Raw genomic sequence first — 18,062 nt, forward strand, 5'->3', positions numbered from 1 at the left:
AGTGGCAAAAGAAATAAATAGAGACTGACCCCTCGACAGCTGCGAGTATTATTATGCAAATTGAATTGCATGAACCGCTTGTGGCTCAATCCAGCCCAGTTGGCCAAAACAAAAAGGTCAAAAGCCGTCCCCGTATGGGCTTAATTGGAGAGAGGGCAATTTCTTGTAAATAGAAACAAAGGTGTTACACGTGGTTTTCATTTGAACTTAGTGTCTGTTTGACTGTCTGTTGGTCTGCTACAACACTGCGTATGCGTGACAATGGTTAGTAATTCATTTTAGAGTCGCTGCTTGCTTGGATTTCAATGCATTTTTGAGTATTTCTAATGTATATTTAATGCAACACGCAACCGAAGCAAACTGAAGCCAAACGAAACATAACGGAAGAGCCAATGTCCAACACGACGTATGTGCAATGTCCGCATATGCAATCGAGTTGAGCGGCCATTTTGACTTTTTTCGCCTGTTATGTCGCCTTGTTTGCCATGTTTCCTTGTTGGCCATTTTGCTGACTTTACTACTGAAGTCCTGGCCAGAACAAACTTCAGTCGATTGCCGGCTGTTGGCGTTTCGACATCGTCTCTTGCTCCATTTAGTTCGTTGGCGTCGTTGCGGGCGACGCTTTTGGTGTGTTGTCGTTGTTGTCATTGTCGTTGCCATTGCCATTGTCTTTCACTTTGTTGTTACTGCTATTAAAGTGCTAAAGGTGACAAAGCAATAAAATAAATATATTACAACGCTCACCATGAAAATGTTTGAGATCTCCAAGTTGTTTTCGCTGCGAAGGTAAGCCAAAAGACGAACTCTCCAAAATATAATAGATGAATCTAGAATAATCACAAGAGCTAAATACTTAAGAGGAACTGAGCTAACGCACGCCTTGATCAATTTTTTTAAATTTAAAGCATTGTTTAATTCAGTTATTCAATTCAGATAATTAATATTAGTGCTATCATAATGTTTTCAACGCAAATAAAACTAAAATATTTCAATTTATGATGCTATTTCCTATAGTACTCTTAAAGATCTATAGTATAAATAGTCTATCGATTCCCGACTAAAGGGATTAAACAATATTCTTTAGGTATGAAATCAATTCATGGAAAATCCAAACTATTGCTAGCTAGATATAAATATATATCAGTCTATCTTTCAATATATATCTATCTACCTATCCATGTCTGTTGTTAGTTGGGTTTCATTTTAATTGGACTACATTAAATATTTATTTATCAATTAAGGAAGTAAACAAGTGAATTTGTAACCCTTAATTGAAGTTTCAAGCCGGAATATCTCAGCGTATTATAGCGTAATTACACTTTGAAATACCAAACATTAATAACCCATAATAAGTTGGTAGAAAAACGTAGTGAGTCGTAACCCCGACACCCTACAATTTCCCCATTCAGCAAGCTGATTGCACTGCTGCACCAGTTTGACTGTCTTCCCTAGTTTTCTTCTTTATTGTTGGGTTACCCTCTTGCGCCTTTCTTCGACCCATCGAGAAGTTTTTTTGTAGCACAGTTTAAAAGGCGACGGGGGTACACGCCCACAATTCCCGTTAACCAGAAACTACCAGGTAACCTCAAAAACAAAAAAAAAAAAGAAATGCCAAAAAGCAAACGAAAAAACTACACCTCAAATGCTTTCCGGTGTTCGTCGTCGGCCGTTGCCTAACAAAAACAAACACAGCAAACCCACCTCAACTATGGGGAGACACTATTAAAGGGATGGGGGTAAGTAAATTGGTGGAAGGGTAGAGAAAGCTACTACATGGAACATGAAACTTCTTGAAAAACTTCAGAGCACTGCGCATGGTTTGCTTTTGTTGTGGTTTTTGCTTTGTTAACTTTGGTCGCATTGCTATGACATTGGCTCTCGGGTCTCTCCGGTTGGACGTATTGCCAGACGGCCAGACGGCAAGGGGGGTGCTTTGTCAAATCGGGCCAAAAGTCCGGGAAATCAGTCGTTGGTTGTCAGTCAAACAAACGGCTCCTGTACTTCTCGCACGCGTCTAACTGCATTTCAAATATTACAAATAAAACTTCAACCACATTGATCACTATTCAAAACAAAGTTCCGAATCGTCTAGCGTATGGTGTGTATTATTTCTGCTCGTATATTCCAAATTATTAATGCTCATCATGAAAGTATTCATATGTATATTAAATCATTCAAACATTTTGACATTTCGCACTTCAAAAACTAGTGGCAAATACGTCAAATTCTAGCCAGATGGATACCTAGTAGGTAAGTTCTCTATTCGACTTTTCCTCACAAATACGTGTGTGACTTTTTTTCTGGTTCTATGCTTATTGTATTTGTATCCTTTTCCGTTTCATTTGCACTTAGACCTTGTACCCGCACATGAATATTTAATTTAATTTAATTTTCTATGTTTACGACCGGAACACATGTTTTGGGTCCGGCTCCGACAAATCCGCTCAAAGTTCAGTTACCTCAGATTGACATTGAAAAAAACCAACAAATGTTGCTTTTAAGCTTTCCTAACTTCATAATCTCCACCATAAAACGCCAATTTGACTGAAAAGGACACACGCATTAAGGACTTAGTCTGAAAATCGATTTTAGCCTTGTTTTTGAGGGGCACACAGGTCTTATTTGCAGCGTGTTTTGTTCTGTTAAGGTTTGTAGACGTATCGATTTTTTATGATTATTATAAAACTGCAGTCAAGCTTTTGTTCCTTAAATTCCTAGTAAGCTTCGTAATAGTTTCAGTCCAAATTATTATATTTGATTATTACAATTTTGTTCTCAACATAAATTTATTGGTTTTTATGCTAAGAGAATTTTTAAATTTTTAAAATTGAAATCCATATATCTCAATCTTTCACTTTCAATCAACTCTTTAATTAGCATAAAACAACACCCTAAACTTGATTCTGAGACCTTTCATTTTTTTTTATAAAACGTCATGAAAAATATTTTGACTTGTCAAGTTGCTAGAACCAAAGTCTGACCAACTTTAAACTGCCATAGCTTAAATAAAACTCAATTGATTTTTAAGCGGACTGTCATTTTTACCATGATTTGGCTTCTAAAAGTATTCTGCAAATCAAATTCATGCTATCCGTTGTGTTTGACACAAACTCAAGATTTTAAATCTTAAGTTTTAGCTTTTAATTAAATTCTTATGACATGACTTGTATAAAAAAAGACTTCAAAATTTAAAAATTTTTCAAAATTGATTTGTAGTACCGGTACCTACCGGTACAGACACTGGAACCGAAAGGATAAAACCGAAATATATAATTTTCTCCCGAAAATGCTTGTTTCGAGTCATACTGGAACCGATATTTGTTTCGGTTTGATTCACTGCTTAAGTATTTATTTATTGGCTAGCAAAGTAAGATCTGAGTGTGCTTATATTTTAATGGATAGTATAAGTGTAGATTTACAAGCATATATTTATGTGTGCAAATGTGTGTTTGAGCACAGTGTAATAACATAAAATATAACAGAAAATACTATATTTATTTTTTCTTAATAATTTATTAAAATTCACTTATAAATTAAACTGAATTTTAGAAAATAATTTATTTTAATAATTATTTGCTTATCAAGGCATTCACTGGCATTCAAATAACTCATAAATACTTTTTCAATCTCATTTGTTTTCGTTGCAAAAAAAGAAATCCATCAAAAAACTAACACAACTAATAAGATTCGCAAATCAAAAACAACTTTTGGACATCAAGCAAAATTAACCAGAGAAAAAATTCAAAAATCTGTATATAAAATGTTTTTGTGAATGATCACCGCTCATTTCAATATGTCATATGATACAATAATGTAGTCCCAATCCATACTCGTATGTGAATGTGATCTCTCATGTGTTCGTGTCAATCAGACAATCAAATAACATCATAAACATTCTATGTGCCCAATGCTAAGCAATGCGTCGTGCTAACATCAAACGTGGTCAATGTTTGAGTCTAAGGTAATCTAATTTAACCACAACTAACTATCTATCTAAATGTCAACTATTTAATTGCTTAGCTGTTAACTCTGCTATTTTTTAAACTAAACTTTGAAACACTTTCAGACCACAAGGTAGCAGCAAAATGGATCGGTATGAGAAGCTCAGTCGACTGGGCGAGGGTTCCTATGGAGTTGTTTACAAATGTCGAGACCGAGAAACAGGAGCCCTGGTTGCAGTTAAGAGATTTGTTGAGTCTGAGGATGATCCGGCCATACGTAAAATAGCACTGCGAGAGATAAGGCTGCTCAAGGTGGGTAAACTATCTTAAAATCTTAAAAAACTCAGAGTAAAACAAGTTAAATATTATATTTGAAAATTATTTCGGGTAATAAAATTAATCTATATAAATAAAACTCTTTGTCCCTATTTATAATTTTAAGCATTTTAGTACAGTATCAATCACCTCAAACTCAAACAACGTACTCTTTTTTAAATGTACCAGTTAATTATTTAGTCTAATAAATTTCGACACAAAACTAATGTGATACATTTTAAAGTTTGAAATCCATGCTAAGATGTTTTACCTACTGTTTTATATACTATATTTTTTCAGAACCTCAAGCACCCGAATTTGGTATCCCTGCTAGAGGTCTTTCGACGCAAACGACGCCTGCATCTGGTCTTTGAGTTCTGTGAGCTGACGGTGCTGCACGAACTGGAGCGACATCCCCAGGGCTGTCCGGAGCCACTGACCAAGCAGATCTGCTATCAGACGCTACTGGGCGTGGCCTACTGCCACAAACAGGGTTGTCTGCACCGGGACATTAAGCCGGAGAACATTCTGCTCACAGCACAGGGTCAGGTAAAACTGTGCGACTTTGGATTTGCACGTATGCTCAGTCCAGGGGAGAACTACACAGATTACGTGGCGACACGCTGGTACCGAGCACCCGAGCTGCTCGTGGGTGACACACAGTACGGCACACCTGTGGATGTCTGGGCCATTGGCTGCCTCTTTGCGGAGTTGGTGCGGGGCGAGGCGTTGTGGCCGGGACGGAGTGATGTGGATCAGCTGTATCTGATACGGAAAACTCTAGGAGATTTGATGCCAAGGCACATACAAATCTTTGGGCAAAACGAGTACTTCAAGGGCATAACGCTGCCAGTGCCGCCAACGCTTGAGCCGCTCGAGGATAAGATGCCAGCGAAAGCGCTGCAAAATCCACTAACCATCGACGTGCTGAAGAAGTGCCTCGACAAGGATCCAGCCAAGCGTTGGTCCTGCGACAAGCTCATCAAGCACTCGTACTTCGATGACTACATAGCCAAACAGCGCGAGCAGGAGCACATCAACAGCCTCGAGGCAGCCACACTGCGGCAACAACAATTGGCCTCCCAGCAATTTATGCTTGCCACAGCCGCCCAGCAGTTGCAAACGGGCGCGGCACAAGCAGCTGCCATTGCCGCGGCTCGTGATAAATCAAAGGTGATCCCAACTAATTCACATTCCTCATACTCGAACTTATCATTTGCTTTTGGACAGACTTCAAACACCTCGTTGCCGCTGCTGCCGAGCAACCAGCATCATCATCATCATCCGGGTCATCATCAGGATTATGTGAAGCTGCAGCCGCTGAATAAGAATGCAGCGATGCTGCATCGCACCGAGCATCATCTGCCCACCATTTGAGAGGCGTCTCCATCTTCTTTCGACTGCACTCAATTCAAATATTTACTTTCATTCTCGGGGTTGGGTTACATATATATTCCGTTTGGTATTCTAACTAAAGCTAAGTACTTGATAAATGTATGAAAATATTAAAGTTACAACAATTTCATTGTTTATTTCGAAAAAATAAATGTGTAAAGTGTCTCAAAATAAATATGTTTTTAAAATCATTTCATAAACAAATCTTAGCGTAAATAAGAAAAAACAAGTTTTAAAAGTTAAGCAACATAGACAAAAAAAAAACTGGTAAGTTTAAAAATGATATTTAGAAAGTTTAATAATGATATTTACAATAGTCTTGTACGACCGATTATTCGTATTATGCAATAATAATTTACAGCACATATTAACTGATGATACTTTTATTATATTTTGTTTTAATACTTCTTAAAAATTTTCTATCCAAATTATGTTTATATTAAATGTAAGCTCTCAAACAAATATAATACGTAATTTATACGCGATTATTTTTTATCTTTTAAATCCAGACTAAATGTACATACACACGCACATTGAATTAAAGTTCAGTCATGAACTTAACAGCTGACAAGTCTACACACATATATTTTTGGTTGCAAGCACACCTTAGCCCGCAGTCAGGTGTCTCACACTTGTCTTTAGCTTTTACCTACACACATCCAACATCTCCACTGTCATCCACTTGTTGGCTCAAAGTGTGCGTCACACTTCGCCACGTGCCAACGCCGACGATGTTGAGTTGGAGTCTGTTGCCAAGGCTCGACTCGTTTTTTGGCAACCTAATCTGCTGCTAAGCACCCGACAGATAATCAACGACACGTAGAGCTCTTACGTGTGTTCTATCCATGTCCTACAAATGGCCAGAAAAGAGAATTGAAAAGACTATCAACTGACGATGCTATGCACTAATGCCTTTTGATTGCAGTAATTACGACCATGATATTACGTATAATTAAAATCGTCTATTCACTCCACCTGGACTTAAATAAAAGTGCATATTGAGATAAATATAAATACGCATACAAATAATTCAAAAATAAATATAGCTATAAATAATATTAACATTCAAGATTAGTTTCGAGTTGACAATTGCTTGAAATGTATTTCTGCTACACAGCTAAATATTTTTTGGTATTATCATTCACCGTTGTCTTTAATCAATTCGATATTATTTCCCATTTTATTTATTAAATAAACTTTGTCGAAAACTCGCCCGAATATTTGGCTTATTTAATTATTAACCCGGATTGGTTTGAAATTCCATTATGCATAATAAATATAAATCTAATTCTCCTTAAGAGCTATACAATACAATTGTGTGTTGGCCTAGTTTAAACTCTCTAATGACTGACCGACCGACTGAGTGTGTTTTATTTTTGGTCAAAAAGTTTTAATTAAATTAGTGCACAAGTTGGCAGCACTGCAACTGTCAACATAGTGACGAAATCTCTAGAGAAACGGGGGGAGTGTGTTAATCAAATGCGAATCATTGGGGGAATGGAACGATAGACGCAGATAGACATTGAAATTGACTGTATCGTCTGGCCATCTCTCTTTCACTCGTTCTCTCCTTGTCTATCTCTCTTTCGCTTCATTGCACCCGTCGCCAAGTGCCTGGGACAATTGTTAGACACTTTGATTTTTCGTTTGGCATCTCACAATAGTCCAGAAAGTTTTCTCTTCACTACTTTTTATCTAAACGCTGTGCATTTGACTGCAAATGCAAAAGGCAAAAAGCATTTGTAAGTCTTTCCAACAGCAACTTCCCTTCACCCCCTTGTCCCATTTGCATGCACATCCTGGCCAGGATATGCAAAGTGTGCAGCGTGTTGTCGACTCGACGCTTGACAATCCCAGACAGTTGCATAATCTGTACTGCCGTTTATGCAAAGTGCCCCCGAAAAAAATAGAAAGCATCCAGGGATGTCGAGGGATATTGTTAAGAGGTGTCCAGAATTGCTCGGCTCTTCTCTCTGTCCCTTTCTCTCTTCGGCAAACACAGCACAAAGAGAAATCGAACTTTTATTGAATAACTTGAGACTTGATAAAGCATTATTTATTCTTTTATTATATCTACCGCAATTTTATAGCTGCTTTACAATACGAATACTCACTGAATGGACAAAACATGGCCAACATCTTTGGTAACTAAAATTAGCAACTTGTCTATCGTTTCAGGTTATCACTATACTTTTACTTATTAATTTTTATGTATTTATTATGAACAGTTGTCACAGCTAGTTAAATTGTATAAAATAAGGCTAGGTAAATATACTAAAAGAAGTGATTAAATCTTTGATATTAATAAAGCTTAAGACTACACATTTGGAGCTGCCATATCCATACTATAAAAAAGGAACATAGGGAGACAAGAGTTTTAGAAAATCTGGCCAAAAGTAAGTATGTTAAGTAAAAATTACTTGGTTAGATACATTAAAGCAGAGGGAAATTAAAAACGGGCTTGAGAGTAAATAGGTCAATCAAATGCCATACACATACAATTTAAATTTAATTTAAAAACTTTTATTACGCAATGTTTAACAAAGGATTACATTTTACCATGCTCAACAGAATTTACCAATTTTGTTTGGATATTTTAATACAGAGTTTTAAAGAATTTAACGCATTAAAGACTCAAATATTTATAGTATTATTTCAAATAATATATTTAAGTTATTTAATTTGATAAATTTGGTTAAATTGTGCTGGTGCAAAAATACATGTAATTAATTTCGGATTGACTTAGGCTAAACTGAACACTATTCAAAATCTTTCTCTGCTTTTATAACGAAATCCATATTGTTGCGCCTCTGCATAACGACGATTGAGGGCGTTTTTGCGTTCCGCCTCGCCGGCTGCTCCCTTTAACAGTTCACCACGTTGCCAGTTGCGAAGAACGGCAGAGTCCTGGAGCTGATCATCCTTGTCGAGGGCTTGCTGTTGCCACCATTTTAGGCTGACAGCTGGCGTCTGCACCGGAATGACTGAAATCACCTGAGGCTTACGACTTGGCCAGAGACCCAATTTGGCCAAACGCTTCTGCTCATCAATGTCTGTATCATCCGGCACGCCCAGCATGTGGAGCTGTTGTACGGAGTCATAGCTGCCATGAGAACGCCTCAATGGAATAGGATGAAAGGGATCTTCGCCATAGAGTTGTCGATACTTCGGGCTTTTAACCAAGCTAATAACTTGAAACATTGCAATGCAAGTGACGCAGTTATAACCAGCAAAAACTAAAAAAGTAATCTTTATTAAGTATTTAACTAACAATATATAATTTAATTGTTTCTTACGACAATAGAAACTGCCAACCAAAGTGAGAACAATGAGCAAACCCAAATTAATTTGCTTCTTGAGCATTATCATCAACACAATATGCGCAATTGTAATGCCCAGAAAATAAACGAACTCAAATAGTGCCAGGGGAATTACCAGCCATTTGTGCAGCTTAAAAAAAAAAAAAAATTTTTAGAAATCATCGAGGTTTTAAAGCAGCATAAGTGAGGAAAGACATAAAATATTATAATTAGTCATAATCTTAAGTAATACTTTTATTGGTTTAATTTTGTTTTTTAAACAATTGCATTTATTTAAAAAAAAAACTCTGGAAATTTGAAAGAAAATAATTTATTTTTTCATCAAATTAATTTAACTGAAACCTTTCATTATGGTTGTGCCATTGAATCGATCTTTTATAACATACCCTTATCGCACCGAAAATACCCAAAAGGGCGGATATTTTATGAGCATAGCACATGCACTGCAAGAAAACTAGCACATTATCAGGTGCTACATTTAAAAATACGTAAGTTATAAGTTCAAAGATATATGTATATATATATAATAAACTCACAATTATGTACCCAGTGTATAGACTTCCTCACCATATTGCTATTCTTATACTGTGAGTCATTCTCCAGCAAATCGATGAGGCCATCAAATATATGCACTCCATGCACAAAGAATAGAACGCTCAATGTTATATTTATGATCTATTGGAAATCAAACTTAAATATATAGACATTCCGAGTAGATATACGAGAGTTCTTACAATACGCAACACAGCGACAAGCAAAACGCCTAGCCGAACTGAACAATAACACAAATAACTTTCCATAAACAGCATATTTATTGCTCGATTATTTTAATCGCTTGACATAACTCTAAAGTACAACTAACTGGTCCGACAGGACCCTCGCCAGCTACTAAACCCTGACAAATTTCCAACGACAACAAAAACACAATCGCCAAGTAAGGGGAACAGGAACAGAGGGGGCCAAATGACAAAAACTTGTTCCAATGATATCTATCTACATATCATACTCTGGTCTGAATTTTTGTCATAATGCAACTTGAATGGGAAACATTATTCATTCGCCTGCTGATTGTCATGGAGTTCGCTCCTATTTATATATATGTCCTGTCCTTAGGGACGAACTCAGTCAATGGTTATCATGGTCCTCATGAAGTCATATTTCTTCTGCGCATCAGTTCGTCTGGGTGTTATCATTATCAGTGCATTTGCCTTGGTCGGTTTTGTCTAGTTGTATGTTCGCTCGGAAATTGAAATGGTTTCTATCTAAAAATATTTCAAGTTCTTACAAATAATCGAACACCCTTCAAACTTTTTATATTCATGGTCTATTTCCATTTCTAAAATTCAGTGTTTAATTAAAGCAAAAATCTTTCAAATTTCGAAAGATTCTTTCTTCTGGAGGTGCTCAGATGTTTTTATTTATTATTTATTAAAGATCGACTAAATCAGTTATTTAGCACTTTACATTTATTTTTGGAAATTTTAAATGTATAACTAAAATATAAGATAATTTGATAATTAAGTCATGGGTCGACCACAGTTTTTTAATGGCTCTTAGTTCTGAAAGTGTTCAGTTTTCTTTCCAAAATTGAAAAAAGTTTAGTTCTAAAAAGAAGTTTATGTCTTTCTAATATAACATTTACAGCTAAAGAGTATGATTATAATTTATGTGGTGTCAACGCAAGGCATGCGTTTTACACTTTCAATAATTTCGACATTTGATATAAATCTTAGTTATAGAGCCAGCTACTATTTGGTTAGGGATTCTATTTACTGGATGGAAAAGTGTAAGTACCAAACGAGTCACAAACAGACTATGCACATTTAAATAATTTAAGAACCGTATTTTACAGATCCTCAGGCAGTTTCTGTATTGCTTCAGTTATACAGTATTTTCCATGTTATGTCATGTGCTGTCGCCGCTTACGGTGCCTTTAAGGTGCGTATACTTAATGTTCCTAAAGCCTATCAATTCTCTAGTCGATTCTCTTTCATAATTTTAGCTCAAAAAGTGCTTTGTCATACCTCTCGCTATCTTTGAGTTTATTTATATTGTGGAAATTGTTACGATCTTCACACTGTTCCTGCGAATCCTTCGACATTTTTTAAGCCTAACCCAATTGACGTTACTGACGATTGCGGCTACTTTTTATGCCAGTGTGTATTCCATCTTCTCATTGTTATTTAATTTAACTATTTAACCTAAGTTTTTCAGTATTGGTGGCCTATGACTTTTTAGCGTTGGTGGCCTTTGAACAGATTGTGAGATTAGTGAAGAGCGAACGATATCAACAATTTTATGGCTTGGATCCATTTAATCCCAAAACACCGCATCATATTAGATTTACTTACACTAAGAAACGAAATATAGATCATCCTCTAATTTTCTATGTTATGCCAAAGACGCCAGCCAAATGGTGGGATGTAAAAAATTTTGAACAAAATACTATTAGAGAAGCTTGTCAGATGGATGAGTTCCATAAATATTTTCAGAGTCAGGAACTTTTGCCAGATGTTATAATCCACAATGTCATAAATACAAGTTATACTAAGAATCAAAAATTTTAATTGAATATACCATAATTACATGTTGCTATATAACAATAAATCTTATCAGCATTGAAAATATTTTCGAAATCGTTGAAATAACCGTGCACCAATAAAGTGTTTGTAATTAATTAATAGTAATTTTTTAAATTTAAATGGATTTATTGGTCAGACGTTACCAGCTTTTTGTCATAAGGCTGCCACCCTTGATAAATAACATGCCAATGAAAATATTTGGTGCATTTAAACGCCATCTAGCGATAGTCAGACGCAAATTCCGACACCAACTGCTCACTCGCAATGGCAATGTTACATTAACAGAGCAATGAAATAAAGGCACGTATATTAACTATGTTTTACACCCCAACGTCATTTTCTGAGTCAGAGTAGTACTCCTCAGCCGTACATTGCACCTCATGTTGGAATCGAGCAGGCAGAAATCTCTTTTTAATCAACCTAATCGATACCTCGAACTACAGAAATCGGCTGTGATACTGTTGTGCTAGCAGAACTTTAGCAGAGTTAAAAGTGCTCTGTAAAGCAAAGCGCTGCCACCCTGTTAGTATGTTAAACTTTGATTTCAAATTTCGAATTTTAAGGGCATACAATTTATCTATCTATCTCTTGTTGCAGTAGGCCCCATAAATGTGAGTATTCGTATATACATTTTCCCAAATAATAATCTCAGATACATATATATTTCTTAGAATGTCGCCATTTTTCGGTAAAATTGCTTTAATTATATGTGGGGCGATAATATTTAGTTCACTTTTGTTTATATTGAATAAAGTACATTCGATTAAGGACGATTGGGCGCAAGATGATACACAGCCTCATGGATTGATGCGTCAGCATGGGAATTACTGGGTATGGCATGATTATATTCGTAGAAAACACAATTTCAATGGCAACAAGAGCATTACGCTAACCACACACGCAACTTACATGGATCTTGGTTTGTTGCCCACATTATTGGACAGGTGAGTTTCTTTTGTAGACCTAAAGTTATACTTAATGTTTTATTTTTCAGATGGCAAGCGCCCATCAGCCTGTCAATTTATGCATGTGGCTCGGACTTTGATAAGACAATCCAATCTTTGTCATATCTCATTTACTGTCTGAAGCAAGGCGATCTCATGCGTCGCTTTCTCAGCGTTCATCTGGTCATCGATAGCGAAAATATACCCGAAAATTTAAAACGCTTTGGAATCTCATTTATAACACCGCCCTATACGTGTGCGAGGTCAGCACCTTTTGAGAAGATGCGACAGGATTTGACCTTCTGGAATAAAAAGAAGCTGACCTATCCTGTTAATCTACTGCGAAATGTGGCTCGATATAACGCTGAGACGTATTACATAATGGCCTTAGACTTGCAGCTAGTGCCACCACCCAACTTTGTAAAAAAATTCCTAAAATTCGTCCAGACATATTATATTTTAAAGTCCTATATATCCTCGCCATACACAAGGTTATTGTTATAGATCATTTCCATCATTAGAACTTCATTTAATATCCCTTCTTTTAGTGTCTATTGCTTGCCAACATTTGCTCACAAGCCGCACGCTCCGTTAGCCCAAACCAAGAATCAATTGATTCAGGTTCTAAAGGAGTATAGTATCACCAATCCCATCTATAATCATTATGAACTGCAAAACGAATGGCTGTCGACTCAAAATTCTAAAGACGATCTTAGGATCTTCAGTAGCTCATCGAAAATGAACATGTGTGTGGGTTATATAAGCATCAATGAACTTGAACCACTTTACGACGAGAGATGCGATGTAGAGTCCATATATGATAGAGGTGCCAACTTAAAGGTCGGTCTATTTTCGAAAAAAAATTATGGAAACATATTTTTTTCATTTATTTTTATTAATTATAAACTTTCTAAGAATATCTATATTTATAATTACAGGCTAAAGTACTCGTTGGCCTTAACTATACTTTTTTAATTTTGGATGGAGCTTTTATAATTCGTCATTCACTCGACAGTTGGAAATCTATAGATCTGGTTAGAATGCAGCATAAGACCATTTTGAAATTTTGGCTAACATGGTATAAATTCTACAATAATTTTCTGAGTCTAGAACCTGAAGCTAAAAGGGACAACTTAAATGTTTAATCATAATTAAGAAGATTTTATAATACAATTAAATACAGATATTGAGCTACTAAGATCTTAAGCTACTAAATTCTATTTGGAATATCACTTAATTGCCTTGCAATCAATCAATCTGTCCATAAGCTGTACTGTTAATTCCGGCATCATCTTATCAATCATGTTACGCAATGCTTGTTCTTTCCATAAAATATTCGATACTCGGGTTCAATTTTGGACTTGATGAACTTTGTCATCTGCTTGGCGTAGATAGCGCGTTTGGAGTTCAGCGAGGGCTTCTTAATACCAGGACTATGGACTAAAAATGCAGGATGTAGGACATGATACTCATAGCCCAACAGGCACATGGCATAACCCTATAAAGAAAGTAGGAAATTTTAGAAAACAAAACGTTACTAGTTAAGCTCTTAAGAATTGTGAGTATTATTGTAATATTAAGAACTGAGACTCTAAATTAAAATACATTTTCTGAGGATTGATTGCCAAAATTCTTATAGGGAATCGACTTAAGGAATGTGAAAGGCTTTACCCACCTGTATACGCTTATTGGACTGTCCCTCCCAGGTGACTCGCTCATCGAAGAAGGGCTCTCTATTATCGCTGACATAGAAAGGCTCCCAGTATTTAAAGGAGCCCTGTCGCAACGTCATGCTAAACAGTTGCAGCTCATCCGTAACGTTTGGGACTCGATTTATCCAATCCTGATATCGTGGCACCTTGTGACAATTCGCACAGACCCTTGCATGAAAAAGCTGAGCTCGTTGCTTGTGGTACAATTTCATTAGCTCGAATTTATCATTAGGCAGCTGCTCATTCTCAAATATCTCGAAGACTGGCAAGGGATACACTCTCGGCGGCTGTTCGTTGTCCAGAGACAGCACACTATTGTTGAGGTATACCATGTCAAGAAACTGGTCCACAAAACCCAGACTTGGAAACAGTTCGATATCGCAAGCGAAAATGAAATGGGTGTTAACCGCCTGACGGGCAATATTCCTTCCCACATTTATCGGATAGGTCATATTCGCCTGCTCCTTGTACATTTCACTGCGATTCTGTACATAAGGCGGTGGCAATAGGGTTCCATTTTCCGTTGTGCATTTGAAGGGCCAGTCTAAGGTCTCATCCTCATTGTAGGGTACATATTCTGGCATATGTTTGTTCGAAAAGAAGACATGAAAGCTCACATAATCATTGATAAATTGACTTCCTGGCAAACAGTTTCTCACATACTGTATCGCATCCAGAGTGGACTTAAGATCAAAGCCAGGCGAATGTATTGCAAAACTGATGGGACCCATCCAGCTGAAAATAGAGACAGACATTCACGACACAATGAAATCAAAACAGATTAAAGATACTACTTCTGAAAAATCTTTTGGAAAATTAATACGGCAAGGATTTTGGAGTGTTTATAAAACTATCTGATATAAGTGTAGGTAATTTTTTCACATTATATGCAACGTATTAAATTTAATAATATTGTTGGGTATTGGCTATGAACTATAAAGGATTAGCAAATTTCTTGATTTTTTCTCAAGATCTAAGTTTTATTATCTCAAGAACTGTACATTTTTTATTTTCGGGCGTATTCGTTTGTGTATTTTGAAAATTAGACTTTCATAACTTTAAATACCAAAAATTTTAAATATTTATATTAAAAGATCTACAATTATTTTTCGAAACTTTGTCGACAAGCTCATCTCAAGTAATTTAAGATTATAATAAAATATGGTAGACCTTATTTCGTTTCATAATGAGATCCACTTACCGCTGGGCAATCATTTCCAGATTATCAAAGAATGTATAGTCACCGTTGGTGGTATATGTTATGGACTCTGCACATCCCATGCGACGACTTTCCCGTCCTATGACCATATTCTTTACAACCCAATAATCACCATGTTGTACCTTTTCTAATTTAAGCCGACGATTGCGGCATTTGAGCAGCTTTTGGAGTTCTCGGGTGCGTTCAGTTACCAGTCTGGGCACCTCAGTGGACTGCGGGAACAATGGAGTCGCTTTGGAAAAGCCGAGGAGATCGACAGCCTCTAGTTCGAACTCATTCACTTGCTGCGGCGACAGAACTGTCAGCTTTCGGGCATCTTGAAGATTCGTCAGCAGGAGCAGGGAAGTCAAAGTAAGCAGCATGAGTAGCGAAATAGTTCGCAAACTGCGTTTATTGATCTGTAGAGCCATGGATGTCCGATCTGGTCTTGGACACTGACTATGAAGCACTAAATTGCGCGACACTCGCAATTATCAGAGTATTACTATTTCCCTGTAATGTTATGAAACAATTAACATATTTTTACTCCCACTGTCACACTCTCAACGATAGCTCCGAATTGAAGTTATATCCAATTACCTTTGAGTAAAACTATACCAATTACGTGTTAGTTCCACACACAAAAATTAAGCGATTGTGCCTCGACAATATTGACCATAGCCAACAATTTATGTGGTCGATTTATTTTAATTTATGGGTCCATCGATAAAGATTGCTGTTGTTTGAATCGTAGTGCGAGCATTGAATTGTTTAGTATGGAAAATAACAAAGTTGTTGTGAATATTGCTATAGGTTACTTTAAGATTTGAAATTTGAATTCTTTTTGTGATTAGATAATTTTCTAATCTTATAATCTTACATGAAAAGATTACAAAAAGGTTTACAATTCTAGAGATTAAATGAAAAAATAGTACAGTTCATAAAAAAAATACACATAAAAAGTTAGACATGTAAATAATGTTCCACTGAATAATTACAGATAAAGTAAGACTGTTTTAAAATTTAAATTATTTAAGGAATTTTTTTGGAAAGTTTAACTTAAAAATACACAAGTTAGTAATACATAGAAAATAAATTCAATTTGCTTTTACTTTCATCAAAAAGATTGTTGAAAATGAAATTATTTGATTTGAAGATTACAGTCAAATACACAAACTCGGCATTTTTAATAAACACATATCACCGAAATTGACTTTATGATCTTTATTATGATTTACTGTCTGAATGACCGTTTGTATTGATAAATACTTACAAAGTTTTCGTTTATATTATTATTAACAATTTTTAAAGTTATCTTGTCGATAGCCTATTTAAATTTCCGATCTCGATTACGATTCACCTGTTTATTTAACGAACATAATTACTGATTACTTATAAAGGTTTCTTTTTATTAAAAGTCATTTAGAGATGTCAACAGCTCTCTTATCGATGGACTCGTTTGAACAAATTTTTATTAAGTAGATTTTTTAAGTTGTAATACATTCGTAAGCATTACTTTCAAAACACGACCAAGCCCGAAAATTCCGTGCGCCAATAACCGCAAGCGTCAAACGATGGCTAACAACTGAAGAGTTCGAAACAAATTCTATATGACAGAAACTGAGAGCGTGAGAGTTCGTAGATCCGAAGAGCGAAGTTTGTTTGATAAGCGGAAAGTGCCTGATTATGCCAATGCCTTGGGATAGTCCATTTATCAATACCACGTTGGATAGATATTTTAATATTATATATACACCAATACATCCATATGTACTTGGTTTCATGTATGAATGTATACATTTACATACAAATGCATATTTGACCAGTTGTTACTATTGATATTGTACGGGTATTAGATTAGTCTCAAGCGTCTGATAATGACAATCTTAAAGATTATACAATATACTTACTATAAGTAAAATGATATGTTTAGTTATTGTACCAAGTGGCACTTATAAGAAGTCTAAGAAGGGTATATTGGTTTTGTGTAAAAGTATATAACAGGAAAAATTAGGCTTGTTATGTATTTCTAAATGTATAAATACTTATATTAAATACACGCTGAGAGTATCTTGTGGTTGTCCCCTATCAACTGGAGTTTTCTGAATGGATGCAATGTATCATGTATCTCCAACATTTATGGGTTAAGTGTTAAGACCGATAAGAAATTTAGCTTATATTTTGAACCCAATAAAAAATTCCGACCATCTCCTTTCCAGTCTTCTTCCAATATTTCATTATTTATTGGCTTATCTCTTAGCTGCAAGATAACTAATCAGATTGGGAAACCCATTTATTGAGCTCGATGACGAACGTTAAGGTTAGAGATTATCCACTATAGAAAATATGATTAAAGTAACAAATACTTTGTTATTTCCTTAACTTTATTATACATTTTTTTTCTTACACTTTTTTTTTTCATTTTAATTACTCTATAATGCCTGTTGTGATAAGTCGGAATTCGTCAACGAATTTCAAACTTCCTGTTGAGCTGATAAATTTTTCTCATTTATCCGAATTTCATGCTACCGAATTATGAAGTATTCTTAGTAATTTCATTAAAGTCCCCAGTCAGATTTGATTTTATAAGCCAGCTATATTAAGATCATATAATTTAATACTAAATAGGTCAGTAAAGTGCGAAACTAAAGGTGA

The 18,062-nt window shown here is 35.7% G+C and overlaps 5 protein-coding genes across 7 annotated transcripts; 3 read left to right on the forward strand and 2 right to left on the reverse strand.

Annotated features, from left to right (window-relative positions):
- The first annotated feature begins 4,085 nt into the window (after window positions 1-4,085).
- LOC117780963 (cyclin-dependent kinase-like 1) lies at window positions 4,086-5,767 on the forward strand. The gene is made up of 3 exons (XM_034617664.1): window positions 4,086-4,253; window positions 4,557-5,429; window positions 5,487-5,767. The coding sequence occupies exons 1-3, from the start codon at window positions 4,086-4,088 to the stop codon at window positions 5,631-5,633; spliced, it is 1,188 nt and encodes a 395-aa protein (XP_034473555.1). The 3' UTR covers window positions 5,634-5,767.
- Window positions 5,768-8,414: 2,647 nt separating this feature from the next.
- LOC117779946 lies at window positions 8,415-9,822 on the reverse strand. The gene is made up of 5 exons (XM_034616301.1): window positions 9,706-9,822; window positions 9,508-9,646; window positions 9,358-9,443; window positions 8,948-9,101; window positions 8,415-8,887 (listed from the first exon to the last, which is right to left on the reverse strand). Exons 1-5 carry the CDS (start codon window positions 9,778-9,780, stop codon window positions 8,415-8,417), a joined length of 927 nt encoding a protein of 308 aa, XP_034472192.1. The 5' UTR covers window positions 9,781-9,822.
- Window positions 9,823-10,108: 286 nt separating this feature from the next.
- LOC117779947 lies at window positions 10,109-12,023 on the forward strand. The gene is made up of 5 exons (XM_034616302.1): window positions 10,109-10,169; window positions 10,824-10,909; window positions 10,974-11,127; window positions 11,186-11,394; window positions 11,997-12,023. Exons 1-5 carry the CDS (start codon window positions 10,109-10,111, stop codon window positions 12,021-12,023), a joined length of 537 nt encoding a protein of 178 aa, XP_034472193.1.
- A 264-nt stretch (window positions 12,024-12,287) lies between these two features.
- LOC117781791 (beta-1,4-glucuronyltransferase 1-like) lies at window positions 12,288-13,695 on the forward strand. Its single transcript, XM_034618655.1, has 4 exons — window positions 12,288-12,497; window positions 12,548-12,988; window positions 13,046-13,337; window positions 13,436-13,695. The coding sequence occupies exons 1-4, from the start codon at window positions 12,361-12,363 to the stop codon at window positions 13,640-13,642; spliced, it is 1,077 nt and encodes a 358-aa protein (XP_034474546.1). The 5' UTR covers window positions 12,288-12,360; the 3' UTR covers window positions 13,643-13,695.
- LOC117781790 (beta-1,4-glucuronyltransferase 1-like) lies at window positions 13,372-16,976 on the reverse strand. Of its 3 annotated transcripts, none has more exons than XM_034618652.1 (5): window positions 16,708-16,976; window positions 16,008-16,143; window positions 15,411-15,920; window positions 14,173-14,944; window positions 13,372-13,995 (listed from the first exon to the last, which is right to left on the reverse strand). In XM_034618652.1, exons 3-5 carry the CDS (start codon window positions 15,836-15,838, stop codon window positions 13,798-13,800), a joined length of 1,398 nt encoding a protein of 465 aa, XP_034474543.1. In that variant the 5' UTR covers window positions 15,839-15,920; window positions 16,008-16,143; window positions 16,708-16,976; the 3' UTR covers window positions 13,372-13,797. The 3 variants fall into 3 exon arrangements, with proteins under 3 accessions (XP_034474543.1, XP_034474545.1, XP_034474544.1); XM_034618654.1 differs by having other exon boundaries at window positions 15,411-15,895; window positions 15,967-16,143; XM_034618653.1 differs by lacking the exon at window positions 16,708-16,976 and having other exon boundaries at window positions 16,008-16,260.
- Between the last annotated feature and the right edge of the window lie 1,086 nt (window positions 16,977-18,062).

This window comes from Drosophila innubila (assembly GCF_004354385.1).
Source record: "Drosophila innubila isolate TH190305 chromosome 2L unlocalized genomic scaffold, UK_Dinn_1.0 4_B_2L, whole genome shotgun sequence".
Lineage (NCBI taxonomy): Eukaryota > Metazoa > Arthropoda > Insecta > Diptera > Drosophilidae > Drosophila > Drosophila innubila.

Excerpts from the sequence above, each read along its gene's own strand:
- LOC117781791 (XM_034618655.1), top strand. The coding sequence starts at position 12,361 with ATGCGTCAGCATGGGAATTACTGGGTATGGCATGATTATATTCGTAGA. Across the intron at positions 12,498-12,547 it reads TTGCCCACATTATTGGACAG|ATGGCAAGCGCCCATCAGCC; the intron begins GTGAGTTTCTTT and ends TTTATTTTTCAG. Across the intron at positions 12,989-13,045 it reads ATATCCTCGCCATACACAAG|TGTCTATTGCTTGCCAACAT; the intron begins GTTATTGTTATA and ends CCCTTCTTTTAG.
- LOC117779947 (XM_034616302.1), top strand. The coding sequence starts at position 10,109 with ATGGTCCTCATGAAGTCATATTTCTTCTGCGCATCAGTTCGTCTGGGT. Across the intron at positions 10,910-10,973 it reads CCGCTTACGGTGCCTTTAAG|CTCAAAAAGTGCTTTGTCAT; the intron begins GTGCGTATACTT and ends TCATAATTTTAG. Across the intron at positions 11,128-11,185 it reads TGCGGCTACTTTTTATGCCA|TATTGGTGGCCTATGACTTT; the intron begins GTGTGTATTCCA and ends TAAGTTTTTCAG.
- LOC117780963 (XM_034617664.1), top strand. The coding sequence starts at position 4,086 with ATGGATCGGTATGAGAAGCTCAGTCGACTGGGCGAGGGTTCCTATGGA. Across the intron at positions 4,254-4,556 it reads GAGAGATAAGGCTGCTCAAG|AACCTCAAGCACCCGAATTT; the intron begins GTGGGTAAACTA and ends ATATTTTTTCAG. Across the intron at positions 5,430-5,486 it reads CGGCTCGTGATAAATCAAAG|ACTTCAAACACCTCGTTGCC; the intron begins GTGATCCCAACT and ends GCTTTTGGACAG.
- LOC117779946 (XM_034616301.1), bottom strand. The coding sequence starts at position 9,780 with ATGCTGTTTATGGAAAGTTATTTGTGTTATTGTTCAGTTCGGCTAGGC. Across the intron at positions 9,444-9,507 it reads TATACACTGGGTACATAATT|CACCTGATAATGTGCTAGTT; the intron begins GTGAGTTTATTA and ends TTTTAAATGTAG. Across the intron at positions 8,888-8,947 it reads GGTTGGCAGTTTCTATTGTC|TTTTTGCTGGTTATAACTGC; the intron begins GTAAGAAACAAT and ends TTACTTTTTTAG.
- LOC117781790 (XM_034618652.1), bottom strand. The coding sequence starts at position 15,838 with ATGGCTCTACAGATCAATAAACGCAGTTTGCGAACTATTTCGCTACTC. Across the intron at positions 14,945-15,410 it reads CTGGAAATGATTGCCCAGCG|CTGGATGGGTCCCATCAGTT; the intron begins GTAAGTGGATCT and ends CTCTATTTTCAG. Across the intron at positions 13,996-14,172 it reads AGTCCAATAAGCGTATACAG|GGTTATGCCATGTGCCTGTT; the intron begins GTGGGTAAAGCC and ends CTTTCTTTATAG.